Source organism: Ornithodoros turicata, chromosome 5 (genome assembly GCF_037126465.1).
Source record: "Ornithodoros turicata isolate Travis chromosome 5, ASM3712646v1, whole genome shotgun sequence".
NCBI lineage: Eukaryota > Metazoa > Arthropoda > Arachnida > Ixodida > Argasidae > Ornithodoros > Ornithodoros turicata.
Window position 1 is genome coordinate 560,240 of NC_088205.1, and position 18,187 is coordinate 578,426.

An 18,187-nucleotide genomic window follows, 5' to 3' on the forward strand; every position below is an offset into this window, starting at 1 on the left:
TCACGAGGAAGTAATGTTCGTGGTCCTCCGTGTAAATAGCTATACTCAAAGAGCATCCCGCTGCAAAAATGCTGCGAAATCGCATCTCGTATTCAAAGTGCAATATCTTGTATCCGAACGGTCGTCCTCCAAATATATGTTGAGCATTTCTAGTGGTGAGGATGCGCAAAACGTTGAGGTTCGAAATAGAAACTCATTTATTTCCTTTTATTATTATTTTTTCTTATTCCATTTAAAATGTACAGAGTTGGACATATGACTGCCAACGACAAAGTGTATCAGTGGAGCATTCTCCAGCTTTGTTCGTACGATCACTTGGCCCTTAACCTAAATAGGGATTCTGATAAAATGTTACAAAGTTTTAACAAATAAAGTTTTGAATAGGGTTTGAGATATTGAGGTAAGTTAACTGGCTGTTGGAAAGAGTGTGCCCGTAATGACTTATTGGCGTAAACAGGACGATGAGTGTTGTGTCTGCACCCATCATGCGTCGGGAGATACTGCATGCATTTCACATAACAAACGAGCTGGATATTCTCCTGCTCCGGTACAGTACAAAGCACGCTCCATATACGCATCCCATTCAGCTGCGTTACCGTGGGGTCGTGTCCCACCGCAGGCTCCGAGGACCCCGTGAAGTCTGCCCAGGACGCACACAAACAGTGCTGTCCCCTCCAGAACCTTTCATCTCCGTTGGAGATGTCTGCCAGGCGCAAAATGTGCTTTGCTAACTTTTAATTTATTAGGTGGACTAAATAATAATTAATCGATAATTGCGTCAAGTGGCTTAAGTCAGCGATATATATGATCCGAAAGATGTAAAGAAATTGTACAGAACTCACGTTGACACCGTGAACGAGCTATACGAAGACACATGAAGGGCGTAGTTGCCATCCGAGAGAGGACGTTTTATGCACACAGGGTGGAGTCATTGAAAGAGATCCTTCTTCTTGTGAGCATGTTCAACTGGGACATTTTATTCTATAGCGTCAAGTGAACGCCCTCTTATCTCCAGAAAATATGGAGGCTTTGTGTCGAAAAGGTAGCGAAAGATAACGTTATTAGGGGGTTGAGTAGATAGGACGGGCACTCTACAAAAACAAAATCCATCAATCTGTCAAAATATGGTGAAGTGGATGACCTATGTTGTTCATATACAGATGATCGCTATTCTGATAGAAGAGCAGCCATGCAGGTGGTTTACATGGGAGAAGATTGGCGGGTTGACAACCTTCATCACATGGGAGCGTTTGGGTGGAGCTTCCGTCATTCCCGTAACCGCCACGCAGTCTGAGTTATGCCAACGACGACCAAAAAGAAATTCACATAAAGACGCGTCACGATAAGCAATCATGGATGTGGTTCTCTGCCCGATAAAATGTGACGGATTACAAAACGGATGCCTCGGCAATAGTTGCGGCTCGTGCCCAAACCATTACCACGAAGACAGGATGGAACAGAAGAAAAATGAATTCGAAACTACCACGACAACAGAGCCCCCCGTGTTATGTAAACATTGCTGCAGCGACTGAGCGTCACTGTGGTGTTTGCCGGCCAGCCTCGGAATTAACATAGTTCTCGGGGCTGAAACTCGTCAACAGCATTTTTTATTTCATACTGTTTTACGCGAGTAAAAGCCGCACGTGGTTTGGCGCGGAGTTGCCATTCCTGGAGATATCGCGCGTAATTTGTTATTTATTTCAAATGACTCGGCGCGGTCTCACATAACGGGATGTGCTGAAGATGAAGAATGACCGCTTATGGAGAATAAATGCAAGAATGTATCCGTAGTGCGTAAACGAAAAGAAAGACTCCGTTAAATTAATGAAATAGTACTCAACATAATTGTCCCACGTGAGTGATATGCTGAATAACAGGGCCCCACTGTGGACTCCGAAGGAAACGAACCTAAAGAAGAAGTGGTGGTTCTTCTCCATATTTTTCTTTCTTTTTCCAATCCAAGAAGTGGTGGTTCAATGGATATGACAGGCTTTCGAAAATTGTTGCCTACGATATGTGCAGATTTTTTTCTTTACCTTCTTTTTTCAACGTAATTCAAGTTGAAGATGAAACGGATTTTGTTTCGCGCTGAGAGTGACCGTCTGCCCCATTCGTCATTCAGTAGTGACGTCATATACGTCGTCTTCCTTAGGGATGGACAACGCAGCCGCTGAGGGAATGCAAGACAGAGGCGACGTTTTTGTCACACCTGTAAAGTGATTAATTACGTGACTCGAGTGTATTGTCAGTAATTAATCGCCTCCAAGGATTACTTTCCGTATTATGTAATCGTAACTGTTGCTTAATTACTTTGCGAGTAATTTGTAATGCACGTGGAGTTGCTTTGCGTGCGGTTGGGGATTTAACATCGTTTGAATCATTTTCACCACGATATCCGCGATTTTTATTCGTTGACGGAAGGTTATGGTGGCCTTTAAGCCAGACAAGACTGCTTTTGAACGCCAATGTACATTACAAGCTGTGGACACGATAAGTAGCATTTCTTCTGTGTTAGCCATTTCACTTTTAAAGAAGTCATAAAATTTCTGATGTGCCTTCGCTGCCTTAGTTCAAGCATCTTTTTTGTGTGTGTGTGTTTCTGCTAAGCGTAGCCATTGTGCTCCGTCAGTCAACCCTTCAATTCACCCTTTCAATAAATATTTTCACATTTGCTGCGTTCCTTGAGGAAGAAGAATAAAGTTTGACATTAAAACTTTATATTGAAATGCGTAGAACTCCATTCCTTACCACAGTAACAGTCCAGTTACAATTATGATTTTGTAATTGTAACTGTAATGTAATTAGTTTTCTGAACACGTAGTTGTAATTGTAGTTGGATTGCTTCCGAAAAGTTATTCGTACAGGTCTGACTGTGACACACATGACAGAGGCGCTGGAAGACCTCACTTTCTTGTGCAGACACACACGCGAGCAACATCAAGGGCAGTACGAAAATGCAGAATCCCAGCAAGGGGTCTTCTTACTGTGAGGATTCTTCTTACGTTACAAAACACACGCACACACACTCGCTTGAAAAACGGGGGAAGCGAGAAAAGGAGAAACTCCGTTGTTCGAGGCGTTGCGTAAGGACAGGTGGGAGAGACCGACACGGGGGCGCCACAGTCGTCTCGACGTCGTGGGTGGAGAGGTCGTCCAGGGTCGTGGGAGGTCGACAGCTGTAAATATGACACTCCAGATTAGGCTTCGACAATGCTTGCCAGCTCTCATTCCCAAGTCTGTTTGTATACGCGTAATGTGTGCACATCCGAGGGCGGGGCTATGTGTGCACCTCAGTCCTCCTGAGGAACGTGGACCTGCTAGGGTCGGTCGAAGAAGTTGGCGTGGGATTCGTACTAGGAGACCAATGTGGCTTATAAAGGAAAATCAACTGATCTGGTTTGTGTCTGTGAATGAGGGGAAGGGAGGATACAGCGACGTTTAACGAGGCACAGAAGCATACGGAAACAATGCCCTGTACCTGCTGCCGCCGTTCCCTCGACGTTGTTCCCATCATCAGCATCACCGGCGCCGTCGAAAGTTGCAAGTGGAAGGACAAATTAGAAGAAAACAGGTCTGCTGGCTATGTATGGCGACATAGCCTCATATCCGGCGGCAGGTCCAGATCCTCGTTTTTTCTTTGGGGGGGGGGGGGGGTTCATGTGTGGAAGGGGAGAGACGGAAATCCCACGTGGGCCCTGCCCCCCCCCCCCTCCTCGGATCCTTGAGTCTGAGAATACAGAGGCGGACAGAAATGGTATATGCACAGCAGCAGCGAATACTCTTAATAGGGTGAAACAGGTTACAGACGGGATACGAGGAGGCTATCCGAGAATAAAACCGTTCAGAAGAGGAAGCTTTTGCATTCTTAAATATTTCCCACTTGGTTGCAAAGATCATGTGGTTCGTAAACCACAAAACGCGTAGGAGAGGAACCGTTTCAGAGGACGGTCGAACGCTCCCACTGCAGTTCACGCAATTTTGCCTTCGCGAAGAGTACTAATATATGCACGAGGAAGCTGCTATAGTAACACCTACACCACTCCAAGTAACGCGTACCGAGCGAACAGCTGCTGACGCACGTTTGTTCCGGCACGCCAAACAATAACAAAGCTGCGCAGCTAACGTATATGCCCACACGTACGCAAAGGAAGGACATAATCCTCTGGCAAGTGACTGCGGTGGGATCCGTCCCGCCTGAAGAGAAAAAGTCGCTGTTATCTAATTTCCGTGTAGGATAACATTGCGATATAATCCGTGCATACGCACGACCGACATTCCCACATAATATTCTAGAGGAAAAAAAAAAAAAAGCTGCCGAGGTGGATGAAAGTGACAGCCGCGAAGTATCGACCCTGTCGTCTGCTACGGAATATCTTGTGGACATTCCCCATGGTCTACTGGAGTATTCTGGAAAGTGTCGCACGTGTGACTATATGGTAGTATAGCGGGTTCGTGAAATTCGTGCGTCTCGTTCAAGAAAAGTCAAGTACATATACTCTACTGCATAGCACGCTCAAGGACCACCACTGCGCAGGATCGTAGCGTTATCACTCCCGTGATGTGGAAAGCGCGTGTCGCACGGCTGTTTGTGATTATTAACATAACTGCATATGCGTCACAAAAAGGCGCGCGCCAAACGCTTTCAAGGGAAAGAATGGCGGGATTATGGTTGGTTATGACAAGAGTGCGGACTTTAAGGCACTAAGAACACGCATTTTAGGAATCTAAAAAGGCTCTAGATGCAAATGATCTAACATCAGCTTGACCCTGGTCAAAAGTCCCCGATGTAGAGTTGGTCTCTGTTCATCATGTTCTGATCACACATTCCAATGACAATGTTTACATTACAACATCCAAGCACTGCATCAGCCAACACCGACAGCGTGTTTATCGGGATTTGACATTTTTGTGACATTGCAACTGTTACACATTGGTTGCCGGAGTTCCCTCATCACATTAACGGTTCCCAAAACATACGTTATTGATCGCATCGTTTTCTTAAACCGCTTACTACTAAACTCCCTAATATCGCTCAACACTACGGAGTTTTGAGTACAACTAAGGTGTTTAATAGACCGGTTTCAAAAGCACGATCGGTTTCCATAGAGTCCTTCCGTTCCACCAAATTTCCGATTCCAAGTCATAGCAGTAATTTCCTTCCTGTATGGGAAAGAGGGGTTCGTTGTTCCATATAGTGGTGATGCATCTATAATCCCTGAAGTGAGTCACTGCTCCCACCACGAGATTACAGCCACATGTGGCGTCTCTGATGAGGAGGGTCGCCCACACTGTCTTTAATCGGTGGGCATCCGAGCAACATCCCCTTGCCGTATATCGCTACTGTTCAGTCTCTGGCGGATGACTCAATTCCCCATGCCAATGAGTACTACACTATGTTATATAATAAGAAGTGGACGACAGATTAGAGGAAAATTAAGAAAAACTAGTGGGTAATTTAACGCGACGGTTCTAATATACTATGAGACGTTTAAAAGAACAGTCGACGTTTCGACAGTGGTACTGTCTTCGTCAGTATATTGTGCGTTAAATTACCCACTAAATAAACTAGTTTTTCTTAACTTCCCTGTCAACCTTTTTAACCTATATATACGAAGAAAAATTAGCCGAAGCTCCGTGGCTGGCCGCACACAAGTCTTGACGACTAGAGCAAAAAAAGGAAAGGAGGGGAGTAAGTGGCAGTATGATCGATACTGATGACACCACAACCCTCGCCGCCGCCAGTCACGTGCTTACGGCTGCCAATGGGAATGGACGAGACTCTGTGCAGAGTGTGTATCTTGCTAAGTAACGCACGCAGACGTAGAATAATAATCCTTTTTTCCTCGGCATCTATAGTGCCTTCTGGCGAAACCCCATGCCGAAGTGGGAGTGGTGTAGTACAACTGCTCGTATGATGTATAAGGCGACATTTCCTTGAGAAAATCGCTTACAAGAGGCCCACCCTCCAAGGTCGTGCTGGACATGGGAGGTGGTCGACTCCATTCGTACGCCACTCATGGCCACATTTGCTTCGCGGCGCTAGCACACCAAACTACTAACTTTACTCGTGTTAAAGGCAATGAAATATAGAAGGACGACGAACTTTGTGGTGATGGCGACTGGGAGGTGATCAAATCGGATGTGCTGTCTAGCATGTTTTCCTCAATGTAGGCCCTGTCAAGTCGGCCCAGGACGCAACATGAAGCCGACCAGGTGGGAAATACACAATGACCAGTTGGATCGCTATTGATACCATCATTTCTAACCCGAGGTTGTGGGATACATCCTCAATTGCAACTGACATCCCACATAATGACAACCTTCTTACTAACCTACTCCACTTAATTCTCATATACGCCAGCGCATTGTGTCGTGGTTGCATATACGTTGTTAGACCATAAAGGGTGAAAAATTTTGTTTTGCGCTTGGCAGCGATGTGCCAGAGTTTCCCCCAGTATTGGCGCAATTTGTGTTCGTCGGGGAGCGCGATCAACAAAGCTGGCAATGGAGTGATCTCCTCTCATAGAGACATTCCGCGCGGAGTATCCTTCCTCTCTTCTATCCGCTTCATTGAACACAAAGATGGCTTAATTCCGAGGAAGATAGATGTGGCAGCTAGATAACCCAAAAGAGCATTTGGGAGCCGTAAAATGAATCTCTGCGCATTTGCTGTTTTTACACCTACACACGAGCCTATTGAATTTCATACGGGCGACAAATTTTATGTAAGCAGTTCCTCTTTCTCTCTCTCTCGATATGTCCTTGGCAGAAACAAACAATTAAGATTTATTAAAAAGCAACCCCGCTGGTTGGAACCAAAAGCTCGCTGTCTCTTCTTAATAAATCTTACTTAGTGCTGTGTGCATTCAAGGACACGATTGACTTGAACCAACTATACCGCTCTTCTCGACGTGTTTTACCGAGCGATCTGCCTTTCACGGGACGGTATGCAGCTGAGAAGCGGAGGGAGCCTCGTAGGTTTGACATTTGTCATAAACGGGGCACTACGGTGCAAAAAATTCTCCTTTAAAAGACAATTGGCCCGCCCCGAAGTTACGCGGGACAAATGTCACTTGAATCGATGTAAAAATGAATCCTAAATTTTACAGAAAATGGTGTAAAAGACACGTACAAAACGGGCATCCCGCTAACACCTCCCAGTCTCGACGTGACGTGGCAAGCACGCTAACCACTCAGCCACGCGAGCTGGTCGGAAACTCATCTGGTTCTGACATCGCGGCACGCACTTCCGCCAATGATGCGGCAACGGGCGGGGTCACGTGCTTTCGAGAACCAGTGCTATAGTGGACGCGAGGTTCTCGCTTCTCTGACGTCAGAGCTTATCCCATGATGATTTGTATTTCACCCGCAAGCCCCACTCGTAGAAAAATGCATTTCTTCCGCAATTATCTTGCGTGTAGTACAACACGTCACAACGCCTTTAATTTCTCTTATATATTTCGGGTATCTTTGACGATGCCGATGCATAGCCGAAAATCGCCGGTGCTTATGACGCAAATAAGGAACGGGCGCTGCAGAGGGTTATGAAACAAAGAGTTGGTGTCATTTGTTGGAAAAAAGAAGACATACGGAATCATCACTGACTACCTAGGCTGACGAAGGGAATGTCTAGCACGACAAAGCCGTCAAATGTATGGGACCTTTTTTTGTGCATTGTTATCCCGAGCGTCGGTTGATGATGTATATAAGTCATTCTGTGGCTTTTTCTTACGTCATAGAGTTATGGTTTTGCGAATATAAAACACGAGGACGGACGGATGTTCCTCATGAACGCCTTTTCTGCTGCTTCTGAACGTTAACTCTTTCGTTTTTCCCTCGTACGTTTCTGTTTCTTTTTGATGATGATTGAAAGAAAAAAAAAGGGGGGATTGTAGCCCTCATCACGAGGGCCGGCTACCCCAGATCACCTAAGGAAAGGAATGCCAGACACATCCACCCACACCCACTGGAGAACGCCACAGACAGGATCATAGCCCGTCTAACAGCTTGGTGAGCTTGGTAGCTGTGTAACGGCTCGCAAAGCTGGCAGTTGAGTGCTCGTTTGCCGTGGGCCCAGCACCTTCTGCACTCCGCAGGGTCGATTGTCAACCCGGCCTAACGCGGCTACAAGTCGGTCACGACACTCAGAGTATCTTGGGCACATAACTATAATATGTTGGACGTCTTCGATTGAGCCACAGACTGGACAATTAGGAGAGTCCGCCTTCCCAAGCCTGTACAGGAGTCTTGACGTAAGCTGCCGTGGCATGGATGTTGGGAGGATCAGGCCTAGTTCGGGGTCAACCCGGTGCAGAAGGGAAGATCCAGCCTCGCCACAAAACCATTGATCAGCTTATGGCTTCGCGTCCGCCTTCGTGAAGTAAACACGGCGGAATGCACTATTTCCATGTGCTTTCCCGGCGTTGTGTTCTTTTTGGTCTGTCGTTCGACGTTCATGCCATCCATGTTACTAGCAAGAAGACGGAAATTGGAACCTCACGTGTGCCTTCCATTTCTCTGCACCGGCACGTACAAAACCATACCCGAATAATTAACGTGTACTAGAGGAAACCGATGCGAACTCAAGTACTCGCGAAATATTCTGCTATAGAGCTCCACTTCCACAACCCACGAAGAACAGTACATAGACTTTGAACAGGGTTTTTAGAAAAACAGCTCTGTCGGGGAGGGTCTGGCACTCCCATTTGGAATTGAAAACACTGAAAGACAGCCGTTTTTTAATAGCTTACTGTTTCTCGTAGGCTTATTTTTTTCAATTTGTTAGAAGAAGTTTAGAAAGAAGTTTATTTTTATACAAGTTTGTTAGAAGTGTTAGAAAGAAGTTTATTCGAATGCATAAGAACATTTTTGAAACTGAAGAATACGTCAGCTATGGCCATACCATCGTGTGATCCTGATTTCGGGAACGTAGAAGAAGCAAGACAGGCAAGACAGCAGTAAATAAGTAAGCAGTAAGTTTCATTCAACGTTACATACAAACCCTGCCATTTATAGTTGCTGTTGAACAGGAGACGGAGCAACGTGATTTGGAGTGGGCTCTGTGCCTGCACATAATATGCTGTCGACAGGAACATTTTTCGAGAAGTGCACGGACAGACGAGGTCTAAAGGATGTTTTGTAGCCCCGTATACAAGCACTGCGACCGTGCCGTAGTAACCAATTCAGCGGCACGAGCGTCAAGTAAAAGCTCAGACGCGTGACTGGATATCCATAGCGTGGCTATTTCTGCACAACAGCAAATTGATTTGGGCTCCGCTTATCGGCGCAAGAACACATTAGGGCACTCCCCTCTACCAAGGATAAAGCTGGCGTTTTGTTTTCTCCGCAAAAGAGTGTCTGTCGCGCTCAGCATATTCTGTGCCGGATTCCAGCATGAGGTGTTCTGCAACGAATTAGTTCCTGGGAAACCATCCATATGGGTACATAAATCCCACGAGGCTCCACTCGTGGCTGGTTTTTGTATGACCAGGCACCATTAAGCAAAAATAGCCTGGTAATCTGCTTCATGAATGAATAAGGCTTTCGAGCAGCGGTGAATTCCGTTTCTAGAGCACGGACTCCTAGGCAAACGTGCATTTTCGATGCAGAAGCACCAACTGGGTGCTGGGGAACCTCCTGTATCGATTCGATAGTGCCTATATAAATGACTATGATGTCGTATATGCTTAATCAGATTAAACATGAAGAAATGTCTATAATAGCCCTAAAGCGGTGGCGTAACACCGTTTTCCTGGCGAAACTGACATGGGTCACGTCCTTTTGAAACTATCGATCGTTCGAAAGAAGCGTTTATCTCAAATGTATTGAAATGCAAACTGAGAATTGAAAATCGATTACTCGGCAAAAATAACATTTCATACATGAAATTCATTTCATTTCATTAAAAATACATTTCACTCGTCATAAAGTTGTTGATTACTCGTTTTTTCTCTCCATTCCAGCATTGCGTTGTCCCGTGGGTCGTTATTAAAAAATATAGCCACGTTTCATAACGGTTTTGTAGCAACGCAGCGCCCAGAAGCTTTATTTGAATTTCCAGCCAGGGCGTTCCGTACACCTTTGAAAAGTTGTTTTTCTCGTGACGTCCCCTCACTTGGTGCCGATGTTCCTGCCGAGAAATGGCGACAGTGCTACTCATCACGTGGTGTATTTTCTTTGCTCCGCATGCAAAATGCCCCTTGAGTGTGACCTGCAGCAGCAAACGAATGGTACACCTAGATATCAGTCCTGAGTCTCGATGAGCCCTCACATCTGGGACATATGTACTGTGATAACGATAAAGACGTGTTCGAGCCTTTGTGATACGTGCTCATCCTTCCCTTCATTTGAGCGACCTTTACCTTCTAGATTGCGAGGTCCGGCCATGAGTGTGAGATATATGTTCATTGAAGCTAACCAACGGAAGCTACAGAAATGATGATTACAGTCTGCATATGAGCAGTCTGTTGAAGGACAATGATGTAACGATTTATTTATTTGTTTCAGGCTGGTCCCAGAAGGGACAATGGAAGGAGTAGGGAAGGTACATAAATTATGATATGCACACATAATACATCGTAAGTGAGTCGCGGGGCCCCAAATTACCTTTGACGATCGGTGACACGACGTTCAACATCATTTGCGTTGATGAGTTTTTCCAATTATTTCGCGCGACATATTATGCAGCGAATAAACGTGCTTTACAATTAATGTTGCTTAGCGTATCATTTATACAAACAAGAACCAGCAAAAGTCTCAAGATGTGGTATACCCCAGATGTCTTCGCAGGATGACGTAAAGCAGCACAGAGGGCCATCTGATGAAAGTGTGTGTGCCATTTTAGCGCATAGTGGTCAAAGTTTTTGACGTGTGCAATTTGTTTCCCAGAAAAAAAAAAAAACTCACATAGACATGGTTCCGCGCGTTAACCCTTAACTCCGGGTGTAACGAGGGGGAGAAGTATGATGTGACGTCACCGATGAGGTTACAGGGACAACTCGTTCGATCACACAGGGGTTGACAGATGAAGCAAGATTTCGAGCAATGTTAAATGACACCTCATTGCTCTTTTATTGCCTGGGGGCTTAAATGTCAACCACTGTTATGCCTTCCAAGATCGCCACTCCTAAGCTTTTGTAAGTCACGCCAGGTAAAACAAGGGGTTGCATCCACACCCTACTGGAAGGAGTACATTCAACCTCCCCACTCAGCGGAATTTGTCCTCCGCTCTGAGCATAACGAGAGGGGTTCTACAAATACCCTAAGACCATCTGGTTCCCCGAGCACACTTACGACCACGTTCTTCCCCTGTCGAGGGCATCCGGAGATTCACTGGGTTCGTGCGCGCTTCCATACAAAGTTCATTTCTATGGGTTTCTGCTAAGCATCGAACGTGAAATCCTTTTTTGTGGATTTTCATGCAAAATTATATCTGAGGAAGGAGAGAGTTACCTGGAAGGTTCTTAATAAAAGATGAGAGTGGTCAGCCAAAGTCTAATGGCTCGCTACTACGTCTCCGAAGCCGATCAGGTCCGAAATATCAAAGAACCAACAAGTAATACAAAGTGTGTTTATTGTCGTCGAGTAAGAGAACCAAAGAATTGAAAGTAACTCCGTGATACTACGAATATCTGCGCTTAGTTGATATACAGAGAAAGTACTGCTCGTGAGACGGTTGTCTGAAATCGCCTGTCAGTTGTTCTGCAGCCGATATTTCCTCGATTGCCATCGAATGTATTTGAATGTGGACCATACGCTGTTTCTTACTCGAAATAAATGATCTCGCAATACCTCCAGATTTGGATAAACCACAGGAGTTGAGACGAGCGTCCGCGTACATCTATTCAGGTATAAACAAAAGGCTGAGAAAAAGAACGCATGTACACTTGTGAGGGACACAATCCCATCTTGTACAGTGACAACAAAAATGTTCCTCGATAGGATTTCTCAGGCGTTCTTCGAGCTTACTAGATACTACACTGAGGTGTCCCCGAAAATTATGTTCTCCAACGAATAAAATGCGAAAGAACGATGAGCGCACCTTGGAATAAAACCTTCTGCTCGTGAAAAGAGCGCAGAACGAGAGGACGTCGTCATGTTCGCTACTTCCGTCACGTGACCAGTGACGTACAGTTGAAGCAAACATGTGACGTATACGAGGAGACCGGTTATATTTTGCTGTGGTGGGCAAGAAGCGGGAAAAACGCGCCGGCTGATAATGCCGACCAGCATGCTTTGCGCAGCATCGTATCGGCCGTCTGCGGCTACTTTCTCCGATTGAAATTTCATTGCAATAACGCAGTGACACCTGGTGGAATTTCGAGCTCCTTTAATTGCACCAAAGGAGATGCTGATCAGGCTACGTCTTGACTAGCTGGATTCCTTGAAGGATGAAGCTTTTTTTGCACAACTAAAAACTGCTCAACGCCTTCTGGTTTTTAATTGAAGAAAAGCTCGTGTAGAGTTGCCACGTGTTCTGTCACAAATACGACGAGGACTGTTTCTCCCTCTTACCCTCTCCTTTCTGAACAAGAGAATGTACAGGGAGCTTTGATTTAGCGGTAACTGCAAGCAGGTCGACACTGGGAAGGATGTCATTCGTTGTCCCTTTGACAACGTCACCGTGAACTTATCGTAGATAGCGGACACCGTGGCCGTGACTCAGAATTCTTATCGCCTGATTGGGTGCGGTGTACGTACGTTATCAATGGTCCGTTAACACTATGGTATTCCATGGCACCCAAAGTCATGGCTTCCCCGCCATCGTCGTTGCGCAATCAACTGGATACGTTCTGGAGTAGCCGGTATTACATTTTTTCGGTCCAATCCCCTCTAAACTGCTCTTTTGTGGTTGCCCTTGTTCTTGCATTACATTTTCTCCTTGAGAACAGAATGAAGCAAGATTGGCAGATCGGTTCCTGTATATGGTGGTGGTGAGACATCAATGACGTCACCACGGGTGGCGGCTTCCCTCGAAGGCGCCATTTTATAGCTCCTAATGCCGGATATTCCAGAATGGCCTGCTGCTTTGCATGTCGCAATCAACATCTCACCTCTTATCAAATTCACGCATACAACATTGGAAACATTGTTGCTAAGCCACAGCTATAGGACGCTGTATACGAGGGCACCCACCTTCTCGTTCGCATATAAGCTCAGGCTTTCGCTCATTACCAAGTAAAATTGGAATTACCGGCAATGCGATATAATTGCATTGCTTGATTGTCAGTCTAGACTGCTCCTTTCGCGATCACATAAACACGGCTGTGTATATACGCATTCCTGTACGTCTGCATGGAATGGAGAGTGACGTCTGCCACCTGCAGCTATAGCTCGAATGTTCCTCCGGCGTCGAGAACGGCGGATCCATTCGCTTTCACAGCCACAAAGGATGCTACCCCTTGTTTTCCGACTGCCGCTGATTTAGTGCTTGTGGCTAACACCTATAGACTGTTCGCAATGCGGTCTCGCTCCGAACGGAATGGGAATGAAACTCCAATGCGCGATCAAGGTAAGCAATGGGGACTGGAGGGTTATGTATACCATGCCCCCGAAGCCAATGTTTTTGTTCATACTTTTGTTGCCCTGCGCGGAACTCTCTTATTGTGATATAGTCTTCGATAAAATGATATACCGACATCACTCGACAGTTCAGAAAGCTGTTTGCACCACATAGGCACAACATAGGCGTTCAAGTAGACATTTTCGAAAGCAGTGTGATACTCAAAGTTCCAGCGTTGCGTGGAGGTTTCAGATAAGCTGTGTACGGGATAATATAATTCAGGGATATTTCCAGGATTATCGTTTGGGGGTGATGCCCATTTCTGTTGTTTTTGTGGCGTTTTTAGCCTTTCTCATCGGTGCTTTGCGAGACTTTTATGGGGTGGTGTTATCCCACAAGGAGTCCAGTTAACTGTACGCGACAGGAGCAGAGCATGGCATTGACGTACGAATGTAATCGCATAACAGGCTGCCGCAATAAACTGCAACAAGTGCGCACTGACCTACAGAAACATTACGCTATTTATCCTTGAACGCGGTAGGATAGGCAAATGTATTCACACGCCGGCAGTTCTGTCGACAATGCTCTTAATTAACGAGCTTGTCAGTTCAGCTCAGTTTATGAAATATGGCGCGCCGCCTCTCATATCTGTTAGCAACAAAGAAAAGAAAAGCAATCCCAGCATCCATGTAGCACGTGTGTGCGTGTACGATACGTCATTTCGTGTTCATCGCTGTTGCTTTTGCTCTGTTTGCTCTGCATATCGTCCGTTGTTTTTACCGGCTCATCCCGATTAATGTCGTATTAAAGGAAAAATGGCTAGATGAGCATATCGTTAACACATCTGCTACCCGCTGGACAATACAGGTTGGTGAACAGGAGCCTCGTCTTCTGGAAGGAAGGCAGTCTTGCCCAACCTTCATTTACGATATAAACTGCGAGTGAACGCCTTACCACTTATTGTGCTCAACAGCCTCGTCTTTCATACCGGGCTGGGAGATTCTTTGCGTATTGTTGACGAGGCATAAATCACAACTGCCCCGTTGTGGCTTTTTCTTTTGGTTCCATCCCAAACCACTTGCCGACGGCCTTGAAGAGGAAAACGAGAGCTCCATACAGACGCTAAATAATATATCCATTTCGAAAGTGACGTCAACTGGCTCGAGCGACGCAGGGCGATGCGTTATTTCGAGAACACTTGAAGCCTCTACTTCACTCACAGGAAGGTTATTTGGGGTCACCTTGTATGATGCTCAAAGGAGCTTTCATGTCAGCTGGCATCTCTTTTTCTTACAGAGAAACCTTTCCGTAGAACCGTGCTTTTCTCAACTAGGTGGATTTCTTTTCAAACTTGTTTACATGCATAGCTCGGCGCAATCATGATCGCAATGCCTTATCAAAGCCTCATGATCGCGATCATGAGTGCGATCACGAAGCACTGGCAAGGCCGAGCTATGTTTACATGTTACAAGACGCTATAGATGGGGAGAAAAAGCAAACTCAAAGCTCCTCTGGAAACAAGATGTCCTCAACTTACGTTGACATCACGACCGCGACACTGCCAGCGTCATACCACAGTCCTTCCCAAGTGAGCGAGAGCTGGTTCACGATCGGTGTTTTAGGTCATGCATCGCAGTGTCAACGCACTGTATATGTATATACAGTATACTGTACTGTATTACATGTTCGACTACGGCTGTTCGGTCTGTATTCCGGCCGTGGTTCGACCCGCTCGCCGATGCAGACGACAACAATAACAATGGCCGATATAGTTTTTTTTCTTTTTCGCCTGGGGATGGTGCGACAATGGTACCGTTCATATTACGCAGCTGAACGGCTGCAATAAGTGGCACAACAACAGAGTGCAAAGCGGTCGCCGTGAGAACGCTTCCTATAGAGCTTGTCACGTTACTCTCAAACCACTAGTCCCCGTGCGCTCCTTAGCTTCGTTCCCAGCGACGACACAACAGGAGTGGACTGCCAAACTCGCTCTTCCCATTGGGATGAATACTGACTGACGATAACGTAACATCCCATATAACTAGTCATCCGGTAAACATCAGCGTTCGAAAGATGAAGAAAAAATGAGATTGCTCGCGTGCGATATGCATTGTTGTTCACGTGATGCGATATATATTCTATACCGGTTCCCGAGCGGGAGAAAATGACGAAATGAACGGATACGGGAAAATGAAGGAACTCGGCAAACCCGAGACTACCACGGGGTGGCAGCACTAATGGCGGCGCCATCTACCGGTCAGCCAGAAAATGTCGCCCGTTCAAGTGCATCCCACAGTGCTTTTCTTTCTCAGTCTATGTTGTAGCAGAAATGCTCAATAGGTAAGGTGCCAGAAAAAAAAACTTTGGTAAAAAGCGTTCTATATGCCATACGTTTTATAATTCTTATAATTTTCGGTTCAGTCTCTTTCGCTCCCCTGCATTATTGCACTCGAAGACGCGGTCGCTGGTTTTTGAAAGCCATAAGCCCGTTTATGGAACACTTAATAACTTTTCTCCCCAGTAAAACACGAGACGCAGACTTTTCGGGATTTTTTTGTCGCTTCTTCTACGAAATTGCAGAGGGGGGGAAAAGTGCAGCGCGGGTTAGCGATGCACGACCTTGCCAAGGACGCTTCCACGAAACTATTCGTAATCCAAAACCAGTTTGATTTCCAGCCATTAATTACGAGACAAGGCGGACGTAAATTAAATCCCCCCTCTCTCTTTCGACGTACTAGTGAAGAAGATTGGCTTCACCCATTAGACGGCAAACCCTCCTCTTCTTTGCAGGGCCTCTCCTATTATTCTTATATTACACTCTCTTCCTGTGGCACTCAACTCCATTAAGCCGGCTTTCATATCACAGACACCCTCCTGAGAGGTACTATATGTATATGCCAGCAATAGGGACAGGGCGGGTACGGGGAAATAACTTGCAAGTACAGTATTTGTCTGCTTTCATTTGGTAGCGGTGTCGGGTTATTCTTTTTTATTACAACATTGGTAGCGATAGCACAAGTACTCCACTTTTGAGTTACGTAACTGAGCGACGATGATGAGTTGATGTTTAATGGTGCATGAGCAACTATTGAGATCATGCGCCAGACAATGGTGAACGACGTGGAAACAAGTTAAAAAAGGACAGGCTATACAAAGCGTGTGTAAGGTAAAAAAATATGAGATAAAGAAGTTGTTTTAATTGACACTGCAAAGGAGGAGCAATAGGGTGATGTGTAACCTAAAAAGGTGTCCAGTATTGGACACATTTTGCACGCTCACTTTCGGCTAAGGCTTCTGTTCTTCCGAAGCTATTCGTAGCCGTCAATCACCTTTCGATTAATTTATTCATTCATTTGAAACCAAGTAAAGTGTGAGATTTTCCATTGAACTAGCGTTTCTGGAACCGTAAACACCCAAACTCCACTACTTGGGTTTCACCTCCTTCTTTTTCAAGCAAGTACTCGGAGTACTCCTTAGAGATATTGCGTCCCCAGGAAGACCCACAGCTGGTACCCGCTTTCGTGACAAATCAAACGCTACATCGGGGCCTCCTTCGGGCGGACGAGCGAGAAAAGAGCCAAATCAGTACTTATCGTTCTATTTTCCTCGGGTCGTAAACAAAAAGATCGCTAACAAGGGTGTAACCTTATCTCAGGACTATCTTGCTTGGAACAGCTCTCCCTCTCCACCACATTACCCTTACTTGTCATGTGAGATGACAAACCAAACCACGTTGGATGCCCTTCTCGGCAGTTCTACAGCCATACCGTATAACCGATTTAAAGGGGCACTGAAGTGCAAAGCGGAATGCAAGATGGCTTTACCTTCACAACAATAGAAAAGAAACGAGATCCATCCATTGCGTGATTTATGAGCAAAAGTCATTTATGTCGTCTTGGAAATACATTTCTCCCGTTGATGTGGACGCATTGCTTGAGACTGTGCAAATTTCTGCTATTCACCCGAGTGTTGCGAGCACTATACGACACAGCGTACTGCCGTGTGTTTTCTAAAAATCATTTGGGAAGTTGGTTTGACAGCGCTATAATATGTCCAAAAAATTTCAGATGAAGACGTCATTTGACTATGGTGAGCTATACCGCGACCACCGATATCTTGTAACATAGCCAACAACAGAGTGTGTTAAACAAGTTGAAGAAAAATCATCTCATTCGATTTTCAATTCTAGACAACATTCAGCTTGACGTGTCACGTATACTGCTGGGATCGCTTCGACTGACCTGACGGATTGCCTTTTGGACGTCAATTTTGTTGGGCATATCCCGAATGCCGAGATCCCGGCTTATTTTTCTTGTCCCGAAATTCCGGGATCAAACCTACTGTTGCTGCAGTCGCGGCATATAAAACTGTGTAGCAATAACGAGTTGCTTAATTTCGAGCACTCGTTTTGAATGATAATTATTTGTACCCTCAAACACCCTGATAGCGCTCGCGTGGTGTCCGTGAGCGGGCTTCGAGTGTGACACATGAAATGCGTGTATCTCTTTTCGCCAGTTCTCCCGGAGAATTGGGGAATGAAAAAAGACTGACATTTATGTGGATGAGTTGGATCAAGAAGCACGTGCGGAGTTCCTTCCGGTGTTGTTATGTCTATGGAACCACTGACAGACACCCAAGATGCATATTGAAGTCATGTTATGAAAACATGGAGGAAGCGGGAAAAGC

At 45.7% G+C, this 18,187-nt stretch overlaps 1 protein-coding gene across 2 annotated transcripts in view; it reads left to right on the forward strand.

Annotated features, from left to right (window-relative positions):
• Window positions 1–18,187, forward strand: part of LOC135393765 (CD151 antigen-like) — a 40,839-nt gene that overhangs the window by 1,961 nt on the left and 20,691 nt on the right. Inside the window, exon 1 of one of the 2 annotated variants that reach the window (XM_064624014.1) lies at window positions 13,353–13,510. The exons of the other annotated variant lie outside the window; for it this stretch is intronic. Coding sequence (XP_064480084.1) covers window positions 13,459–13,510 — 52 coding nt within the window. The 5' untranslated portion in view covers window positions 13,353–13,458. Of the gene's footprint in view, window positions 1–13,352; window positions 13,511–18,187 lie in introns of those variants that run through there. 2 annotated transcript variants of the gene reach the window in all.